Source organism: Phaseolus vulgaris, chromosome 4, assembly GCF_000499845.2.
Source record: "Phaseolus vulgaris cultivar G19833 chromosome 4, P. vulgaris v2.0, whole genome shotgun sequence".
In the NCBI taxonomy this organism is placed as follows: Eukaryota; Viridiplantae; Streptophyta; class Magnoliopsida; order Fabales; family Fabaceae; genus Phaseolus; species Phaseolus vulgaris.
The window spans coordinates 8,014,036-8,033,354 of NC_023756.2; the positions used below are offsets into that span (position 1 = coordinate 8,014,036).

A 19,319-nucleotide genomic window follows, 5' to 3' on the forward strand; every position below is an offset into this window, starting at 1 on the left:
ATAATTATTTACAAATCTAAGAAGAAGGAAGACTCTTCAAATGTGTTAATAAGGTTTATGTTAGAATTGTAGGTCTTAAACAAAAGGGGGGTGAATTGTTTATGAAATATTTTTAAGAGTTTTGAAGGTACAATGAAAGGCAATGAGGAATCAATCAATTAGAAATCAAATTAGCCAAGATAAAAACTGTTTTTAGAGTGATTGCAGAATTTCAACTGGTTGTTTTTGCGAAACAATTGGTTGTTTATATCAGTTGTGTTTAAAACAAGGCAAAAACAGTTTTAAATGAGAGAAAGGATAGAAAGATTCACACAGGGTATTTATACTGATTCACTTTTAACCAAGTGCTACATCCAGTCCTCAGTTAACCATTGAGAATTCACTAGGCAATCAAAAAACTTGATTACACAACACACACCAAAGTGGTGATCCTGAACCCTTCAAGAACACACACCACCTTTGGCAAAACACCATTGATTTCATAACACCCTCTGAATCTGCACTACACCAGTCTTTACAGAATACAATAATTAAATGAAAGAGAATGTCATAAACATGGGAATGATCAAAGATAAAAAACAAACTTGATACAACACAATCATATTCCACTCTTAGAAAAGATCCAAAGCTTGAAGCAATCTTGGAAAAACTGATTTGAAAGTGTTATCTTGAATCAATAACAACCAGGAGCGTATAACCATTTATTTATACTCCAAACAGTTGTTAAAAGCAATTAACGCAAGGTCCAAAATCAGTTAAAACATATTAAATCAACTTAACAGAATTTTGTTAAGGTTTTCAAAAAATCAACCGATTGAAAACATGAAATAATTGGTTGAATTGGCTTGACAGATAAGTCAACCAAAATCAAGCTTTTTCAAATTCTTTTCAAAAAAACTAAGTGTAAAACAACCGATTGAATCGAAATTTCAATAGGTTGATTTTTCACTTTCTTTAGAAAACATATCTTTTTCAAAAGAACTTTGAATCAAAGAACCTTGGATCATTACTTTGAGTTGATTAACAAATTCAAACTACACAAGAAACACACATAACCAGCAGCAGGGTCTTCAAGCAATCCACTTAGATTTGGAGACATCAAAGCATCATGTTCAATAGTTTCATCCACTTTAGTCTTCTCTGCCCAATATTTGGTGGTTACCCCCCCCCCCCCCCCCCATCTTGAGAAAGATATGCCCTCATATTTGTATGATGTTCAAGGACTTTCACCTTTATTTATTAAGTTAGTATTGTCTTCTCCAGGATCATGGATCCATCATTACAAACCAACAAACAGTATCAAAATACAAATGTTTCTAACAAACATATTAGAAAAATATGTTCCTTTATTTTTACAAAAGCTTTTAGGTAACAAAGTTAGGCCTTCTTTGAAAATATTTTAATCCACTTTCTAAGGTCCATTGCTAAAATCAGACAACTTCTCCACAAAGTGTTGATTTTTAAAATGTTGTGAAGTTAAATTATTACCTGGTTCAACATAATAATGCAAGAGCATGCATATTTTTCTAGAGCTTTAAGCTCTGGATTCTTCTTCCATATTTCCTTCATATTTCTCTTTTTCTATTTTCACTTTTAATTTTATTTCATCTTTTGTTACTCGAGGTGTGAGAGAAATTATAATTATTTGACTTCCCTGGTGAGTGAAGAATATTTTGTCGGTGTAGCCATCATGTATACATTTATGATCATATTGCCATGGCCTACCACATATAATGTGCCCATCTTCCATAGGAATAATATCACATCAAACATTTTTGTTGAACCAAGTGGTGTTCAAGCTTTGAAGAATCTAAATCCTTTGAAGGATGTTGAAGCCTCTGCTATGCTTGATGTTGTTGTGCTGGTTTAGCTTAGTTCTGGGGTAGTTTGGATGTTGTAATCCACCCTTTGATTAAATCTAAAGCATTAGCATTCTCAATCTTTGTGAAAGTAAAATGTTTTCAAACTTAGTTAAAACAACCAATTGTTTTGTCAATACAACCGATTGTTTGTACTTAGGTGTTTTGAGAAAAAGACTGAAAACTGTTTTTAAAATGGTTGAACTGTTAAGTACCAAAACAACTGATTGATTCGAGGAAACAACCGATTGTTTGTTTTGGGACCATAACAGAAAAACTGTTTTCTCTTTGACTGAGCTTTAAATGTTTTAACTGCTTACGCTCCAGTCATTAAATGTTTTGACCAATCTTTAAATGCAATTTAAGAGTTCGTTAAGATTTGATAACAAACTACATCTTTGAATAAATTCAGAAAAACAGATTTAACAATTAATCTTTGACAAGTTTTTACTAAGAGTTTTTGAGTTTTTCAAAGAGCTGAAATTGCTAAGAGTTTGTGATTGATCAAAGTGTATGGAATAGGATTCTGCTTGTATTGATTTCAGATTATCTTCTGTAACAAGTGTAATCCTTGTACTCTGTTGAACAAGTTTCATTTCTGTGTTTGTTGAGATTGGTTGTGTGTTTTTTAGGGGTTCAAGATCAGCAATCTTAGTGTTGACCAAGGAGAGTGTGTTTCTTGAGGTGTTCAAGGTCATTCTCTTGGTTGTTGTGTAAGTGATCAAGTGGTGATTGCTTAGTGGATTTCCTCAGGGTTTCTGAGAAGACTGGATGTAGCTCTGGGTTTGGAGTGAACCAGTATAAACAACTGTGTACAATTTCTCTATCCTTATCTCTTTAAATTCAGTTTTGTCAATTGATAACTAGTATAAACAACCGATTGTTTCGGTAAAACAACCGATTTTTTTTTTAGTATTGTGCTTTTGCTTTATGTTTTGAAAAACTGAATTCTTAATCAAGGTTTTCTTGAAGTATTTTCATTCTAGGCTTAAAAGTTTACGAAAATCTTTCTTAAACAATTCACCCCCCTCTCGTTTAAGGCCATATATTCTAACAATTTTCACTATAATTACCTATATAAATGGGTGCACTCACTTGTTCTTTAATTACTATATATACCACCATCATTATTTATCCAATCAAGTTTGTAAGTTTTTTGGTGGGGTTTAGTAGTTAAGGCTAATTTTTCCACCAACCTATAATTACAGCAGTTGCAATAGTACCCACTATCCACAATCAAAGAACAACTATTTTCTAAGATTTTGCAACATATGTGAAATAGGTTTTCCTATTGTGACTGTGTTAATTCAACTAGTTGGTTTCGGAAATGCCTTCTCACCAACAATAACTCTCCATCACAAGGATTCTTCTTTAGAAACTACAACTTCTTCTTGACTAGGTGAAAAAGATGAATTGTCCTGACTTCCTATGTCTTTATCTTTTAAGATCATGTTTCTTTTGTGAGGGCACTCAGAGGAATATTGGTCTCTTTCAATACACTTGAAGCACTGAAAATATCTTATTTTAGTTTCTTTAGAGGATTTCTTATAATTATATAATTTTCTTTTTCTCTATCCATTTCCCTTTCCTTGCCCCACTAGTACAAAATTTGAAAACAACGACCATTTATTTAGTGCGGCTTTGCGTTTAAACGCATTTGTAAAAAACGCGGTGGCATTTTTGTAATTAAATTGATTTACAAATGCGGTCTTACCCTAGAACCGCATTTGTAAATCAATTTTACCCTAAAAATAGAAGCGCGCCACTGGTTTTCACTTTCACTTTCGTCTTCTCCGCTCTTCGTTTCAACGTTCTCAGCTCTCTCCGCTTTGCATTGTAAGTTTCAGCTCTCTCTGCTTCAACGTTTGTTTTCGTTTTCGTTTTTGTCATTGTCATTATTCACTTCCTTGGCATTGTCATTTCGTTTCCTTACTCGTTTTCTGCATATAGGTGGTTACTGTTCTATTGGTTCGCTGGTTTTTTCTGCTCCGCCACCGCCACTGCTTCCGCCACTGCTTCCGCCACCGCCTTCGCCTACGCCTTCGTCTTCGTCTCCGATCACCATCAACCTAAAGGTTGGTGTTGTATTTATTTAATATTTTGAATTTATATTTAAAATTTTGAATTCATATTTAATATTTTGATTTTTTATTTTTTTGTATTATAATATATATTTAATTAATAACTAATACAACTTGGAATGTATAACTAATAACTAATAATTTATATATTTGTGTGTATTTTGAATTTTTGTATTATATAATTTCTATTTTCTTAAATTTATATTATATATAAATTCTATTTTTGTAATTATTTTTATTTTTTGCACTTTCTCTTTGCATATCTTTCTTTTTTTCCCTGGCATCATTTATTTTTTATAATTGTCACTTTAAACTACTTTTACTTAAATAAAAATGAATATGATATTAATCTTTATGGAATTATAATTCTATAGTGTATTAAACTTTGTTCTAGAATTTTAATTTTAGAAGTGAAATATTTAGTTAGTTGTTAATTACATTTTAATAAAAGTTTTATGTTATGTTAGTTATTGTTACTTTTAGAATAGAAATATCGTGTTTGGATTGAGTCCGGGGGTGTTCGACCCTCGGCAAATGTGTGAGATTGAAGAGAATACTAATTATTAGAAAATCCTAACTATATTCCAGAATATATAATGGATCGAAGTTGGATTAATGCTATTCGTATAAGTGATGAGTACGAAAGGGGAGTAGAGGAATTTATACAATTTGCGCAGCGTAACGCGATTATTAGTGGTCATGATGGAGCAAAGATCAGGTGTCCGTGCGTTAACTGTTTGAATGGAAGGATACTGGATGTGAATATCATGAGGGAACACCTGCTATGTGATGGGTTTCTTCGATCTTATACAACTTGGACATGGCATGGTGAATTATTAAATTTACCACGTGTTTCCGTAACTGAAGAATATGTGGGTTCTACCATGGATGAGGCAGTACACGATGATGGAGATGATGATCGATTGGAGGACATGATTCGTGATGTGGGAGCTGAGTGTTTTGCAAAAGCGCATGGATATGAAAGTATGTCAAAAGATGCAGAGACTCCTTTGTATCCTGGATCAACTAACTTCACACGGTTGTCGGCGGTGTTAAGATTGATGAATTTGAAGGCAATAAACGGATGGACTGATAAAAGCTTCACGGAATTGCTCCAACTGTTGAAGGATATGCTTCCAGAGGGAAATAGTCTACCTAATCGTAATTACGAGGCAAAAAAGATTCTTTGTCCAATGGGTATGGAGTACAAAAAGATACATGCATGTCCTAATGATTGTATATTATACCGGAAAGATTTTGAATTGTTGAAAAGTTGTCCGAGGTGTGGGTTATCACGTTATAAGTTGAAACAAAAAGATGATGATTCTATTGATGACATGGAAAAGCATGGACCCCCAATGAAGGTTATGTGGTATCTTCCCATCATTCCAAGGATGAAGCGTTTGTTTGCAAACCCAGACGATGCTAAGAATCTTAGATGGCATGCAGATGAGAGGAAATGCGATGGCATGTACCGACATCCAGCTGATTCTATTCAATGGAAGAAATTTGATGATGACTTTCCAGAATTTGGTAAAGAATCAAGAAATATCCGACTTGGTTTACCTACAGACGGAATGAATCCGTTTGGTAATATGAGTACAAATCACAGTTCATGGCCTGTATTACTAGTTATTTACAACTTACCTCCTGGATTGTGCATGAAGCGAAAATACATGATGTTGTCTATGATGATATCCGGTCCGAAACAACCAGGGAATGATATTGATGTTTATCTAAGTCCCCTAATTGAAGATTTGAAGTTAATGTGGGACCAGGGTGTCGAAGTATTTGACGGATTTGCTAATGAAACTTTCAAGCTTCATGCCATGTTATTTTGCACCATCAATGACTTTCCGGCATATGGTAACTTATCAGGTTATAGTGTTAAGGGTCACAAAGCGTGTCCAATATGCGAAGAAGACACTGCTTCTCAACAATTGAAACATGGAAGGAAAACAGTATATCTTCGGCATCGGAGGTTTCTTAGAAGTCATCATCCTTACCGGAGGTTGAAAAAAGCCTTTAATGGACACCAAGAGGGTAGTGGTCCACCAACTCCATTAACCGGTGTTGAGGTTTACGAAAAGGTAAATAACATAGACCACACCTTCGGCAAGTCCAAAAACTAGTCATCTGTGACAAATATTTGGAAGAAGAAATCAATCTTCTTTGATCTTCCGTACTGGTCGAGGTTAGAAGTCAGACATTGTATAGATGTAATGCATGTTGAGAAGAATGTGTGTGATAGCTTAATTGGTACACTTCTTAACATTAACGGGAAGACGAAGGATGGTCTAAATGCTCGTTTAGATTTGATTGAGATGAACATACGCGGCGAGTTGGCACCCATACAAATGGGTAAGCGTACATATTTGCCCTCAGCCTGTTACACAATGTCAAAAGATGAAAAAATTAGTTTTTGTCAATGTCTAAAGGGTGTGAAAGTGCCACAAGGACATTCCTCAAATGTGAAGAGTCTAGTGTCAATGCAAGATTTGAAGTTAATTGGGTTGAAGTCTCATGATTGTCACATCTTGATACAACAATTGTTGCCAGTAGCTATCCATGGGATCTTACCAAAAAATGTTAGACACACCATAACCCGTTTGTGCTCATTCTTCTCTTCCATCTGTTGTAAAGTCATTGATCCCTCAAAACTAGATGAACTTCAAAATGAAATTGTTGTTATCTTGTGTGAATTGGAAATGTTTTTTCCTCCGTCTTTTTTTGACATCATGGTTCATCTAGTGGTGCATCTGGTAAGAGAGGTTAGATTGTGTGGACCAGTGTACTTAAGATGGATGTATCCTGTTGAGCGGTATATGAAAATTTTGAAAGGTTATGTGAAAAATCATTATCGTCCAGAGGCTTCAATGATTGAAAGGTACATAGCTGAAGAAAGTATTGAATTTTTTTCAGAGTACATGACAAAAGCAAATCCAATAGGTGTTCCAGCTAATTCATGGCACCACAGGCGTTCTACAAGTAAATGTTTACGTGGTGTGAATATTGTAAGCAAATCTCGATCAGAAGTCTTGCAAGCACATTTGTACATATTGAATAACACAGATGAAGTTGTACCTTACATAGAAGCTCATAAAGCCATTGTGAAGGCAAATAACCCAAGACAAGCAGAGAAATGGGTCTTGATGGAACATAATAGAACTTTCATGCCTTGGTTTAAAGATGAGGTGTTCAAGGATTCAACGGCATCAGAGACCTTGACTTGGTTGGCTGCTGGATTGAAGTTTGATGTCATTTCATGTACAGCGTACGAAGTGAATAATTGTATATTTTACACGAAGTCCCTGGATGAAAAGAGTACAGTTCAAAATTCTGGTGTTACTCTTGAAGCCGAGTCAATGCAGTTTTCGACTTCGAAAGATACAAATCCAGTACTTGGATCAATGGCATACTATGGGTTTATAGAAGAGATATGGGAGATTGACTACACTAAGTTTTCCGTTCCAGTTTTCAAGTGTAAATGGGTTGATAATAAAAGTGGGGTTAAAATTGATGAATCAGGATTCACACTAGTGGACTTTCGAAAGATAGGGTATCGAGATGAGCCATTTATAATGGTTCAACAAGCATCTCAGGTTTTCTATGTGAAAGATCCTACGTCAGAACATTGGTATGTCGTTTTACACGGGAAAAAACAAGGGGAAGCCATAGATGATATTGAATATGGCGAAACTCGTTCATTCACACCAATGATAACTAATAAAGATGACGATGTACTTGATGATGTACATGCAACCCGTAAAGACCACAGTGAAGGAATTTACATATAAACATTCAACCCACATGCAACATGTAAATAAACATTTATAATTTTATGTATTATTTTTATATGATTTTAATTCGATGCACATTAACTAATGTTTGTTACCTAATTTTTTTAACAGAGACATGGATGACGACCAGACTCCAGTCAGACCTCGATCTGGGCGAGGTAGTAGAGGACCTACTAGATTGAAGCGTCTTGCATTGAGACGTGCTGCTGGTGAGAAGACACATGTTGACATTGACGTCAACACTGGAGTGGCTTTTGGTCCTAAGGCAGATGAGTTTATGAGCTATCTTGGAGTTGTTTCTCGTGAGAGGCTCTCCATTTTGATTAATTCATGGGATGAGGTTTCAGAGGTTGATCGGAACATGCTATGGGAGGATGTTCTGGTAAGCTTTACATTATTATTGTTATCATATAATGCTTTTTAATATTGATTAATTAATTTTAATTTCATGATGTTATTTTGCAGGCAAACTTTGACATTCCTGATGTGGAACCGCTTCGATCAAAGATATTATCCAATATCGCACTTAAATTTCGTACCTTTAAGTCAAGACTGACATCGAGATACATTTTTGGCGACCTTAAAGACGAAAATCTATGTTTAAAGTACCAACATATTGATGAAGAGACATGGCGTCTTTTTAGAGAAAGCCGTGAAAATGAGGCTTGGATGGTAAGTGAAGTAACTTTTTTGTTTATATAACATTAATAAGTTTATCTTATTTACTTCAGTTTGTTTATTTCAATTATGACAGGATCGTCGGAAGAAAGCTCAAGAGATAGCTTTGAAGAATCTTACCCCGCACGTTATATCTCGTTCGGGGTATAGAAAACTTGAGCAAACACTGATGGTGGAAAAGGAGAAATCTCAACAGGGGACGTATTCTGAGAATGTGGAAACAGGGGTCACTTCTCCTCCACCACCTTTTCGCCATGAAAAATGGAAGAGGGCCCGAATTAAAAAGTTCGGTGCACCAAGTTCCGAGCAATCCGGGGTTATAATCGAAAAAATTGTAAGTTATTTTTGTTATTTTCAATTTTTTTAAAGCATTAATTATATTAATGATTGAAAATATGATTTTTGTGTACTCTTGCAGGATTCCTTGGAATCCGACGGTACATTTGTTGCTGAAGGTCGTCACGATATCCTGGTTGAAGCAATTGGACGACCTGAACACTCTGGTCGTGTTCGTGCCGCTGGACAAGGGGTCGGAATTAAACTTTATTTTGGAGTTTCAGAACGACAACTATCCTCCTCCTCCAAGAAGGAAACTCAAATGAAGACTAAGTTACATGAAGAAATAATGGAGGAGATGAGAAAGGAGACTGATTTGATGTGGCTGGAGATGAAAAAGGAGAATGATCGAATGCGACAAGAGTTTCTATCGCAACAAGTTTGTGCTGAGCCGATTGAACCCCTTGTTAGTCCCACTCCCAAGAGCACAAAGGGGAGTTGTGCGGCTCCTCCAACATCAGGGGATGATATCAATGGGCAGACAGAGGATTGTGAGCTACTGGTAGTGGGCGGCAAACTTCCTCGGGTGGTGGCACTTGGAAAAGTCTATAAAAACGCCACCACCTTACATAACGTTCCTCTCTCCCCTGATGTGGCGAAGGTAACTATTGAAAAAGTACGATTTCCTGATGCTCGTGTTCCACTACCTTCAGATGAGGTAACCACTGTGGCCGATGCATTTCAGACATTCGTTGCCTGGCCCAGAGAGCTCATTCGATCTATGCCCGAACCTCATGTAATAATTTCGTTTCATTATATTATTTTTTATTTATATTTATATATTACATATAATTTAATACAAATGTTGTTTATCTTGTAGGAACCTTTTCAGCCACCAACTCCGAAAAAGAAGCGTGAGGTTCCAGTTGACGATCCTATGGCTTCCCTACGTCTCATTGCTAGTCAGATTGGCAATGATCCTTTTCCAGTTCCGTGGGATAATACATTTTTTCAAATCAACACTGAACTGCCACTGATGATTTACAACACAGATTTATCAGAATTTATATCTGGGAACCAGGAGCTCAATATAAGTATAATTCAATTTTTTATGATGTAAGTATCTTTACCTATTATTCAATTTACTTTATGTTAAATTATTATTGATTATGCTTTAACTAAAAACTTGTAGGTTTTTGCATAGAGTCTGTATCACTGAGGGGAAGGAAAATATGTATGGATTCGTAGATCCTGCATATACTAATCCCGTTGGACCAAACTCAACTGAGACTCAAGCATACATCACTAACATCCTGGAAAAAGAGGGAAAACAAATTTATTTATGCCCTTACATTAATGAGTAAGTTTAATTATATGTCATCAATTATTATTATTTCATGTTTTAAATATTTACTAACTCTTTTCAATGATCATATAGGCATCATTGGCAGTTACTTGTCTTATCAATGGTTGATAAGACTGTTGTGTGGTTCTGTTCCCTACACAAGAAGATGCCCACAAAATTTAAGGATATCATTGATACGTAAGTATAGTATAAACTTAACTTTGTATATGTTACTAATTAACCATCTACTAACGAGGTTTTTTGTATTAACCAGTTCATGGCGTGGATATAACATCCTAAAAGGTCGATCCAGTTCAAATAATTTGAACTACATAAGAGTAAAGGTTTGTAATTTTTTTCTTTCTCTATTATCATTGTTTATCAATATACTAACATATTACTTTTTATTGAATTATATAGTGTAATAAACAACCAGGAAGCTATGAGTGTGGCTATTACATTATGCAATGGATGATTACCATTATAAGACTAGGTGTTAAAGCTGGTTGGAAGGAGGTATATGTTAAATCATTTTTATAATTCTTGAACATATATATCTAGAAACTAATTTATGTCAACTTTGCAATGCAGTTATTCACAGAAGAAACACCAATGAGTGAGGAAGGCATTTCATATGTTAGAGATTCTTGGTCCACATACTTCATTAATTTTTATAACTCTAGCATAAGTAAACAACATTAGTGGTTTTATTATATGTAATTTGATCACTTGTAAATGTACATTTTGATGATTTCAATTGGTTACTACATTTTTGTATTTGTCTGGCTGGGTTTAATCATTATGCAGGTTATTTAAATATATGGTTTCTGCACAAAACAGGATGTACCAAAAAAAAAAAGCACTATTTACAAATGCGGTCATTTACCAAGACCGCATTTGTAAATAGTGAATTCGCATTTACAAATGCGGTCTTAGTAAATAACCGCATTTGTAAATAGTGATTTATGAATGCGGTTTTTACCAAGACCGCATTCATAAATCCTAAACCCCAAACCCACTCCCTAATTCAGAATAATATACAAATGCGGTTACCTAAAATGACCGCATTTGTAAATGTGATTTATGAATGCGGTCATAGGACCGCATTTGTAAATTCCAGATTTACAAATGCGTGTTGATCAAATGCGGTTCTATGACCGCATTTGTAAATTTAAAATAGCCGCATTTGTTTAACTTATCTGCACTAGTGCCCCTCTCTTTTATTATGTGACCTCTCATCGTTAGATGTGGAGGAGTAACCCTCCCTTTTAAGCTTTGTCCTATAATAGGATGTATCAGGTAGTCTTTCATATTGTTACAATTTCTTTTAATTTGTTGTTTTATCCTAACATAAAGTTGAACCAAATCATTTAAATCATTATAAGGTACAAGTTTAACCCTATTATCTTGGATTTCATGATTAAGGCCACTCTAAAACCTCACCATGACTATTCTTGGTTCCTCTATTATTCTTGCCTTAATTAAAAGTAACTTCATTATTTGCCTATATTCCTCTACAATTTTGTCCTTCTGTTGGAGTCTTTGGAGTTGGTACATCAACTCCCTTTTATAGTAGGAGAGCATATGGAGTTTTCTTAGGGTTGCCCTAAGCACGTTCCAATATCTAATTTGGGAATTCTTGTGAACGCTAAGGTCTCTCACTATTATTGTCCACCAATACATAGTTGGTCCCTGGAAACATAATGTAGTTAGGAAAAATTTTCTTTCATGATCCACTTAGTGGCATTCAAATTTTTATTCAACCTTCATCTCCCAATCTAAATATTCCTCTACATTTTCTCTACCATGAAAGGGAGGAAAGTTTACCTTAGGTTCTTTGGAAAGTTATTATGTTTAGGTATATGGTGCCTAGGGAGTCAACGTTGTGATAACTACTAAATGTCCCTTCAGTCTGTCTGAGAGTAGGGTTTCTTATGATGTCTATTTACTCTATTAGACCCCTCTCCATGTTTACTTCTAGATTTTTCCCAAGTTCTTAAGAACTTCGGAAACATGTCCATTAGCAAAGATGTTAATTATTTTTTATATGAAATTATTTTTTTCAATTCACTTACTAATAACATTTTGTATCAACAAATAAAAATTATAGCATTCTTACTTGTTAAAGGAATGGATAATTACTTTTATCAAATTTGGAATCTTTTTTTTTAGTTTACTTTTATTTATTTTTCACCCTCTCTCACTAATTTTAATTAGGTCTGATAATACCATTTTTATATTTTCTCATCTCTCTCTCGCACAACCATTATATCCCCAAGGTATCAATTTTTTTTTTCTAATTTCTTGTCTTTTAAATTGAATCTTACTGTTTATGTGTAATTGTTCATATTCTCTCTCCGAAAGCTTTATGAGAATATTATATATGGTTGATAAGGGATTCTGTGATGAATTGTGTGATGTCTTTGTGAGGGATCTTGGTAGTGATGAAGTGTAATCTTCCCAAGTTTCATACACTTCAAATTCTTTTTCTTAACTTTTATGGTAGAATAGTTAACATCGATATAACTTTATCATATAATAGTCATTATAATTATTTATAATCAACATTCCTCGTAAACTTTACAGTTTTTTCACAAAATCCATCATAGTTTACGATAAAATTATCGTTGTCACATAAGATAACAATTTTTTTTAATAATAATGTTATAATAGAGTGAATAAATGTATAACATTAATTAAAACTAAAGTATTTAAGAAAATATCATTAAATAAAATAAAAATAGTTATAAAAAATGTATTATGATGAAAATATAGCTTAAGAAAAAAACAGTAGATTTAATTTATTTCTTAAAAACTAAATTCATATCGATAGCAATAACAATTATTAAATTAAAATATCAATTTTTGTATTTAAATCGAAACTATGATTTTACATAAACCTTCAAATTTTAGTCACTTTTTGGTAGATTATAACCCAATTGTTGATATTAATAAGTAAAGGATATTTCTAACAGATGTTTTAAAAAAATTATATAAAGTTGCAAAAAATGTATTATAGGCTTTCTTACATAAAATAGAGAATATTTATGTGCATGAACCAAACACATCACCGAATATTTTTCTTAAATAAAATTATTTCCGTAATTGTGCGATATTATGGGTGGATGCATGTACATGAGTCTAGAAGAAAGGAAGATTATATTCTACAATATTTTTTATTCCAATTATTATATATAAGCCAGAACACTATAGGGGATGCATATGAACATTGATATGAATGAAAAATGAAGCCTTAGAAAAATGAAGATGATATATTCTTCAACTTTGTGTATTATTATTATCTTATTATTATTATTACAATTATAATAATAATAACTATTATTATTATTACTATGCATAAGAGTACCATGTTGTTGTCTCCCCTTGTCTTTGCATGTTTCAAAATACGATGTAGGCAGCATTTCAACCATTCAAACTGTCGGAAAGATTATGAATTTTGAGCATATAACAAAGTCAAAGAATAAAAATGACCTAAAATATGCTATGATCTCATAATTGTTTTTTATGATCATTGATCACCCTTTTAGGCCATATAGAGTCAAATGGTTTTTAAAAACTATAAGGATACATGCAATATAGTAACCATGTATGAGTTGAACTTTAATATTCACTAAAAAAAATTAAATAAAAATTCATTTTAAAATTTAGATATTATTTTAAAAATTAAAAATTATTAATATCTAAATTAGTTTCTATTATTGATAAATAATTTTTAAATTAGCTAATATAACAACTAATTACTGATTTTAAATTTAACTTTTATTTAATTATTTTAATAAAAGTCTAAGTCTTTATTTAGTATTTTGGTGTTAATTTCTTCTATGATTTATGAAACCAAATCAAAACATTACAATATTGTGATCTATATAGAGTATAGAAGTTCAATAAATATTTTGGATGATTACACTTTTTAAAATTATCCTTAAAATAGTACATAAGTTTAAAATAGGTTACTTTTAAAATAATGTAATTAAATATACACGAAACTATTTGAATTTGTTTATATTTAACTCTAAATAGGATTTTATTTTTATATTTGAATTGAAATGGAGTTGTGAACTTAAATATAAGTAAAAATCAGTTCATTTTATCCTAATTTAGAGTGATATTATATGTTTAATATTATTGGTTTTATACACTAAAAGAAGTATTACTAAATTATTTCTAGTCATACATTGGAGATGATATCTAAATTTAAATATAAGGAATTTTTTAATTAATAGCATTAAAGAAAGTTATTTTTTTTTATGGCAATGCATAGCTTTGTGTAATTATAGACCCATTTGTGTGATTGTCTTGCAAAAGAAAATACCACTTCATTGAATCAAGTTCAGTAATTTCCAAATTTTCTCACTCAAATTCAGCATATTTTAAAATGGTTGATCCAATGAGTGTTACTAGTTCACTCAAATTATTTTTATTTATATTTAAGTCTATCAAACCTAATTTTTATTTATATTTAAATCTAGATAGTAAGTTTTAGTGGGGTGGTTGTCCAACTCAAAAGATACATTTAGATATATTTACTTTAGTTCACATTTTTTTCCATATATATATATATATATATATATATATATATATGTGTAATTGCATAAATAAATGTAAAAAAATAAAAGTAATAATTGCTTCTTTGTTTTAACCTAATTTTAATATTAGTCAATAACCTTCAAGAATCATTTGTTTTCATTGTAAGATAGAAGAAAAAATGTTATATCCTGACAAAGATTGCAACTTAAAAAAAAAATAGTGACAAATCTTTTATATTTAATTTTTTTAAAATATTTTTTTTATATAAAAATTTTCACGTTAAATATCATTATGTAAATTAACATCTCAGACTTATATCTTTATATTTTAAATAACAACAATCATCTGTCATAAAAAAATATTATTAAAAAAAATTATAAAAAAATTAAACTAAAACTCATATATTAAAAAAAAAATACATAAACTATACCTTTTTCAAATATTTACATAGCACACAAGTTTTGATTTGTGCACTTGAGACGAAAACCATATGGGTACCTTGGGTACCTCACAAAGACATAAAGAACAAAAATAATAATAAAAAAGCATAGACAAAATAGTGATAGTTACATAAAATATTTGTTCTGTGTTACACATATATGTTTGTAACTTTCACTCACTACTAAAATAAATAAGAATTAAGAATTGTAGAAGACTATTTTTTTAAAAAAATAAATAAATAAGAACTATAGATATAATCAAAAGTTTGGTACAAATATATGCAGTGCTATTTATAAATACAACTTCAAGTAAAATTGTTAATCCAAAAAGAATATTCCATTCTCAACAAAGTAAACTGAGAATTAACGTGACACAAAACTCTTTAAACCATACAAATAAAATTAACTAATTTTACACATATTAAAAATGATATTTTCTTTAATATTTTTTTTATTTCATACAATACATGAATATATTTTCTAAATTACCTTTAATCATATGTATTGGAGATAATTCCTAAAATTAAATACACCAATATTTTTTAAAATAATAACATTAAATAAAACTTGTGAAATTGGAAGTGGCTTATATTTAATAACAATGAAGTACATAATTAATTTTTTTTTCTCACACTCTTTAATCCTAGCATAAACTCTCTTTAAGTTTGATTATATGGTGCAAATTTTCTAAATGTTGGTGACACTAATGTCTCCTAGTTAGGAGAATGGTGGGTTCTAAATTTTAATTTTTTGTGTGCAACTTATGATTAAAGTTTAAGGGTCACTAGCTTTGCCCTTTTCCCCTCATTTTAGGGTCTTTGGAGAGTCTTAATGATGATGAATCATTAGTCAAAAAAGATCTCTTAGGGTAATGCAAAGTTAATTAACATTAATTGATTAGCTCTTAGGTTTAAACCAATGTTGTAGTTTTGACATTTAACATGTGTGCATATATAACCGTACCCTTGTACTTTATTTCAGTCTCACTCACAATAATTGATCACTTGTTTTTAACCTGTAAAAAAAGATAAGTGAAACACATGGTACATAATAAAGGTACCAATTAGATAGATGCACTTTTTTACTAACCTTTTTACTCTTTCTATAATTAAAATTAACAGCCCTTTTGATTAAATTTATGCAAATTAGTGTCCTTTTCCGAAATATTTAAACTTTTTAATAAAATCTTGAACTTTCAAAAGGGATATTAATTACTCCTACATATGGTATAACTTACAAAATGAATATGTTAAAACATTTTCTCATCACTGTTTATGAAAAAGGAAATTACACAAAGAAGAGCTAGTCACTTTTTTTTAACTAAGTTAAGAATTCTTTGATCAAAATCTACTGTAGAAAGGAGAAATGGAAGATATTGACAATTTCTTGTTCCAAAAATTCTAAATGATTGATTTGAATAAATTTTTTAAAAAATATATAATTTAGTTAATATAGTAACTAATTTTTATTGTCAAATGTAATTTCTTCATGTGATGTTGAAAGTGTGAGAGACTTTTCTTATATATTTTGGGCATTCCACTTCATACACTATAAGAAAATCATAAAATAGAAACCAATTTTTAGAGACCAAAAGAATTAGTTGTAATAGTAATTAAATTAAATACCATTTTAGAAATTAAAAAAAACTTGGTTTCTAAATTAGTTTTTATTATTGTTAAATAATTTCTAAATTGGTATCTAATTGACAATCAAAGTTTTAACAACCAATTATTTAGTTTCTAAATTTGGTAGCAAAAACTTTAGTTGTTAATTAGATACCAATTTCAAAACTATTTAACAATAGAAACTAATTTAGAAATCAATTTCTTTTTTTAGTTTCTAAAATTGTTTCTAATTTAGTTACTATTGCAACTAATTATTTTGGTTTCTAAAGATTGGTTTCTATTTTATGATTTTCTTGTAGTGATAAGTTTATCTTAACAAAATTTCAATACATAATTTAGAGACCATGTTATTAATGTAAAATATTTATCAATTTTAATTAATTTCTATTAAAGAAACTGACTAACTATTTTTAATTCTTCTCTCAATTACATCTTTTTAATACACAAAAATTTGAATATAATACTTTCCTTAATAAATTTAACCTCAATGTTACTCATACTAGAAACGGCAAAAACGTACCCAATTAACCAAAATATAGCATGAAGTTGAGATAGAACAACTAAAGCATGCACTGAAGTTTGATACATAATTAAAAAAAAAATGTTCTGAGTGCTTGCATATGCTTTTGTTGTACATAATTTACCAAGGTTCCAATCCCCAAATCAATGGAAGAATTTCATGATATCAGTACATACTTGGTGAAGGTAAATGTATATGTATATATATATATATATAGATGTAGTGAAAGATGAAAAGGGGGAATTGCCTACAACGACAAAGCTTGCCAGCCATTTGGGACCAGGGAATCCCATCAAACTCAATATTTTTATGGTGCTTACAAGGAATGCTAAGAACAAGAGATGATTTTGGCTCCAAATAATGAAAAATTGTCAACAAGGTGGACTCACACATGGTTTTTTTTTTCTTCCATTGAAAAATTTTCTGGTTGAACAGAAACTCTTCATCTTGTCTCAATAAGGGTGGTGGAGACCATCATTTTATAATGACAACCCTTCCATGCCTTTCACAGCTTTCAACTAAAGTAACTTCCATCCAATCATTTGTCACCCCTCTCAAAGGACACCATGCCTTTATTTAAAATGTCTGAATGAACTGGCAGCATCTTTGCTTCAACCTTAATTAAGCTCCTTTTTTAAGTGCCCTCCTTTTTTATGTCACATACTTGTTAACTCTCAAGGGAATAATATCTTGATTTGGCAAAAGGGTAGGTTCCATAATGGGAAGACAACCTTGTTGTGATAAGGTTGGTTTGAAGAGAGGCCCTTGGACTATTGAGGAAGATCACAAGCTTATGAATTTCATTCTCAACAATGGTATTCAATGCTGGAGAGCAGTTCCCAAGCTAGCAGGTATTTATTTTGTGAAGAAATTGTTCACATGTGACTTTCTCTTAAAGTTGTGTATTATTTGAATTGTGCATTGTTTGGCATGGTTCTGAAGGATTGTTGAGATGTGGAAAGAGCTGCAGATTGAGATGGATTAATTATCTCAGACCAGACCTCAAGAGGGGTGGATTTACTGAAGTGGAAGAGGATCAAATTATACAACTACATTCATGTTTTGGTAACAGGTATATATGTATGTTACATTTTTCTGTATTTTCTTTGCAGCAAAAATATATGGCATGGCTTTTGGACAGTGTATTGTGAAGAAGCCTTTTAAATTGCAAATGTAATTGCAATTTTATTGTGATCCTTGGTATTATAGAAAGTTACTGATAAATATGACCACAATTACAATCACAATAAGCAAGTTGGAAAACCTTAACTATGCCACCAAAATTACAATCTCTTAAAACCTTTTTTGAAATAATCCTAGGGGGGTGCTGTGGTCTAAAAGGATACCAATGGATACTATAATTTCTTCTAACACAATGAAGCTCATTTTTCAGGTGGTCTAAGATTGCTTCACATTTTCCAGGGAGGACAGACAATGAAATCAAGAATCATTGGAACACAAAAATCAAAAAGAGGTTGAAGCTCCTTGGTTTGGACCCTTTCACCCTGATGCCTATTGAGCAAAAGGAAAAGTCTGGTGCTGACAAAGTTAAGACAGACATGCAGCCAAAAAGCACTTCAAATGGATCTGACCAAGGTGTGGAGAACAACAAGTCCTTGGACATGCATGCCACAGTAGAAGAGCCAAAAACAGAAGAGAAAATGGAAGAAAGCAGGGTCAAATGGGATGATACCACTGGATTTTTTAACAATTATGAAGTGCTGTGCTCACAGTTGGATTTGGGATCATGGATGAGCCAAGAAACAAAAGCCAGCACTAGTTCTTATTGTAGTTCTTCTTTCTCACTGGATGATTCCAGCAACTTTTCTGTAGATGAATCCTCTTATCTTCAGGAGAATTCCTTGCAACAATGGGTTGAGGGTTTGGATTCCATTCTCTCATGGGATAACTTCAGTCCACTTCAGAAAGATTTTCCCTTCTTGGAAAATAGGCAATAAGCTCCATTTTTACAATCTCTGCAGCAATAAAATGCTACAAAATTTCTTGTCATGAAGAACTCCACTTTCATTCCTTCAATCCCCCAACCCCAAATGAATGATTTTGCTGATGTGATTCCATATTGTTGAATGTGAATTGGATACTTTGTCATGGTTTGCTCCTTCTCCACCACTTCTTGGATTCAACTC

The 19,319-nt window shown here is 31.9% G+C and overlaps 2 protein-coding genes across 3 annotated transcripts; both read left to right on the forward strand.

The window, feature by feature from the left end:
* The first annotated feature begins 9,064 nt into the window (after positions 1–9,064).
* On the forward strand, positions 9,065–10,516 carry LOC137836416 (uncharacterized). 2 transcript variants are annotated; one of them, XR_011085261.1, is made up of 5 exons: positions 9,065–9,490; positions 9,575–9,810; positions 9,887–10,237; positions 10,314–10,383; positions 10,460–10,516. XR_011085261.1 is itself a non-coding variant. In XM_068645136.1 (3 exons), the coding sequence occupies exons 1-3, from the start codon at positions 9,074–9,076 to the stop codon at positions 10,056–10,058; spliced, it is 825 nt and encodes a 274-aa protein (XP_068501237.1). In that variant the 5' UTR covers positions 9,065–9,073; the 3' UTR covers positions 10,059–10,499. The 2 variants fall into 2 exon arrangements, 1 of the variants encoding a protein (XP_068501237.1); XM_068645136.1 differs by having other exon boundaries at positions 9,887–10,499.
* Positions 10,517–17,796: 7,280 nt separating this feature from the next.
* On the forward strand, positions 17,797–19,281 carry LOC137837148 (myb-related protein 315-like). Its single transcript, XM_068646025.1, has 3 exons — positions 17,797–18,023; positions 18,115–18,244; positions 18,566–19,281. The coding sequence occupies exons 1-3, from the start codon at positions 17,891–17,893 to the stop codon at positions 19,128–19,130; spliced, it is 828 nt and encodes a 275-aa protein (XP_068502126.1). The 5' UTR covers positions 17,797–17,890; the 3' UTR covers positions 19,131–19,281.
* Positions 19,282–19,319: the final 38 nt, after the last annotated feature.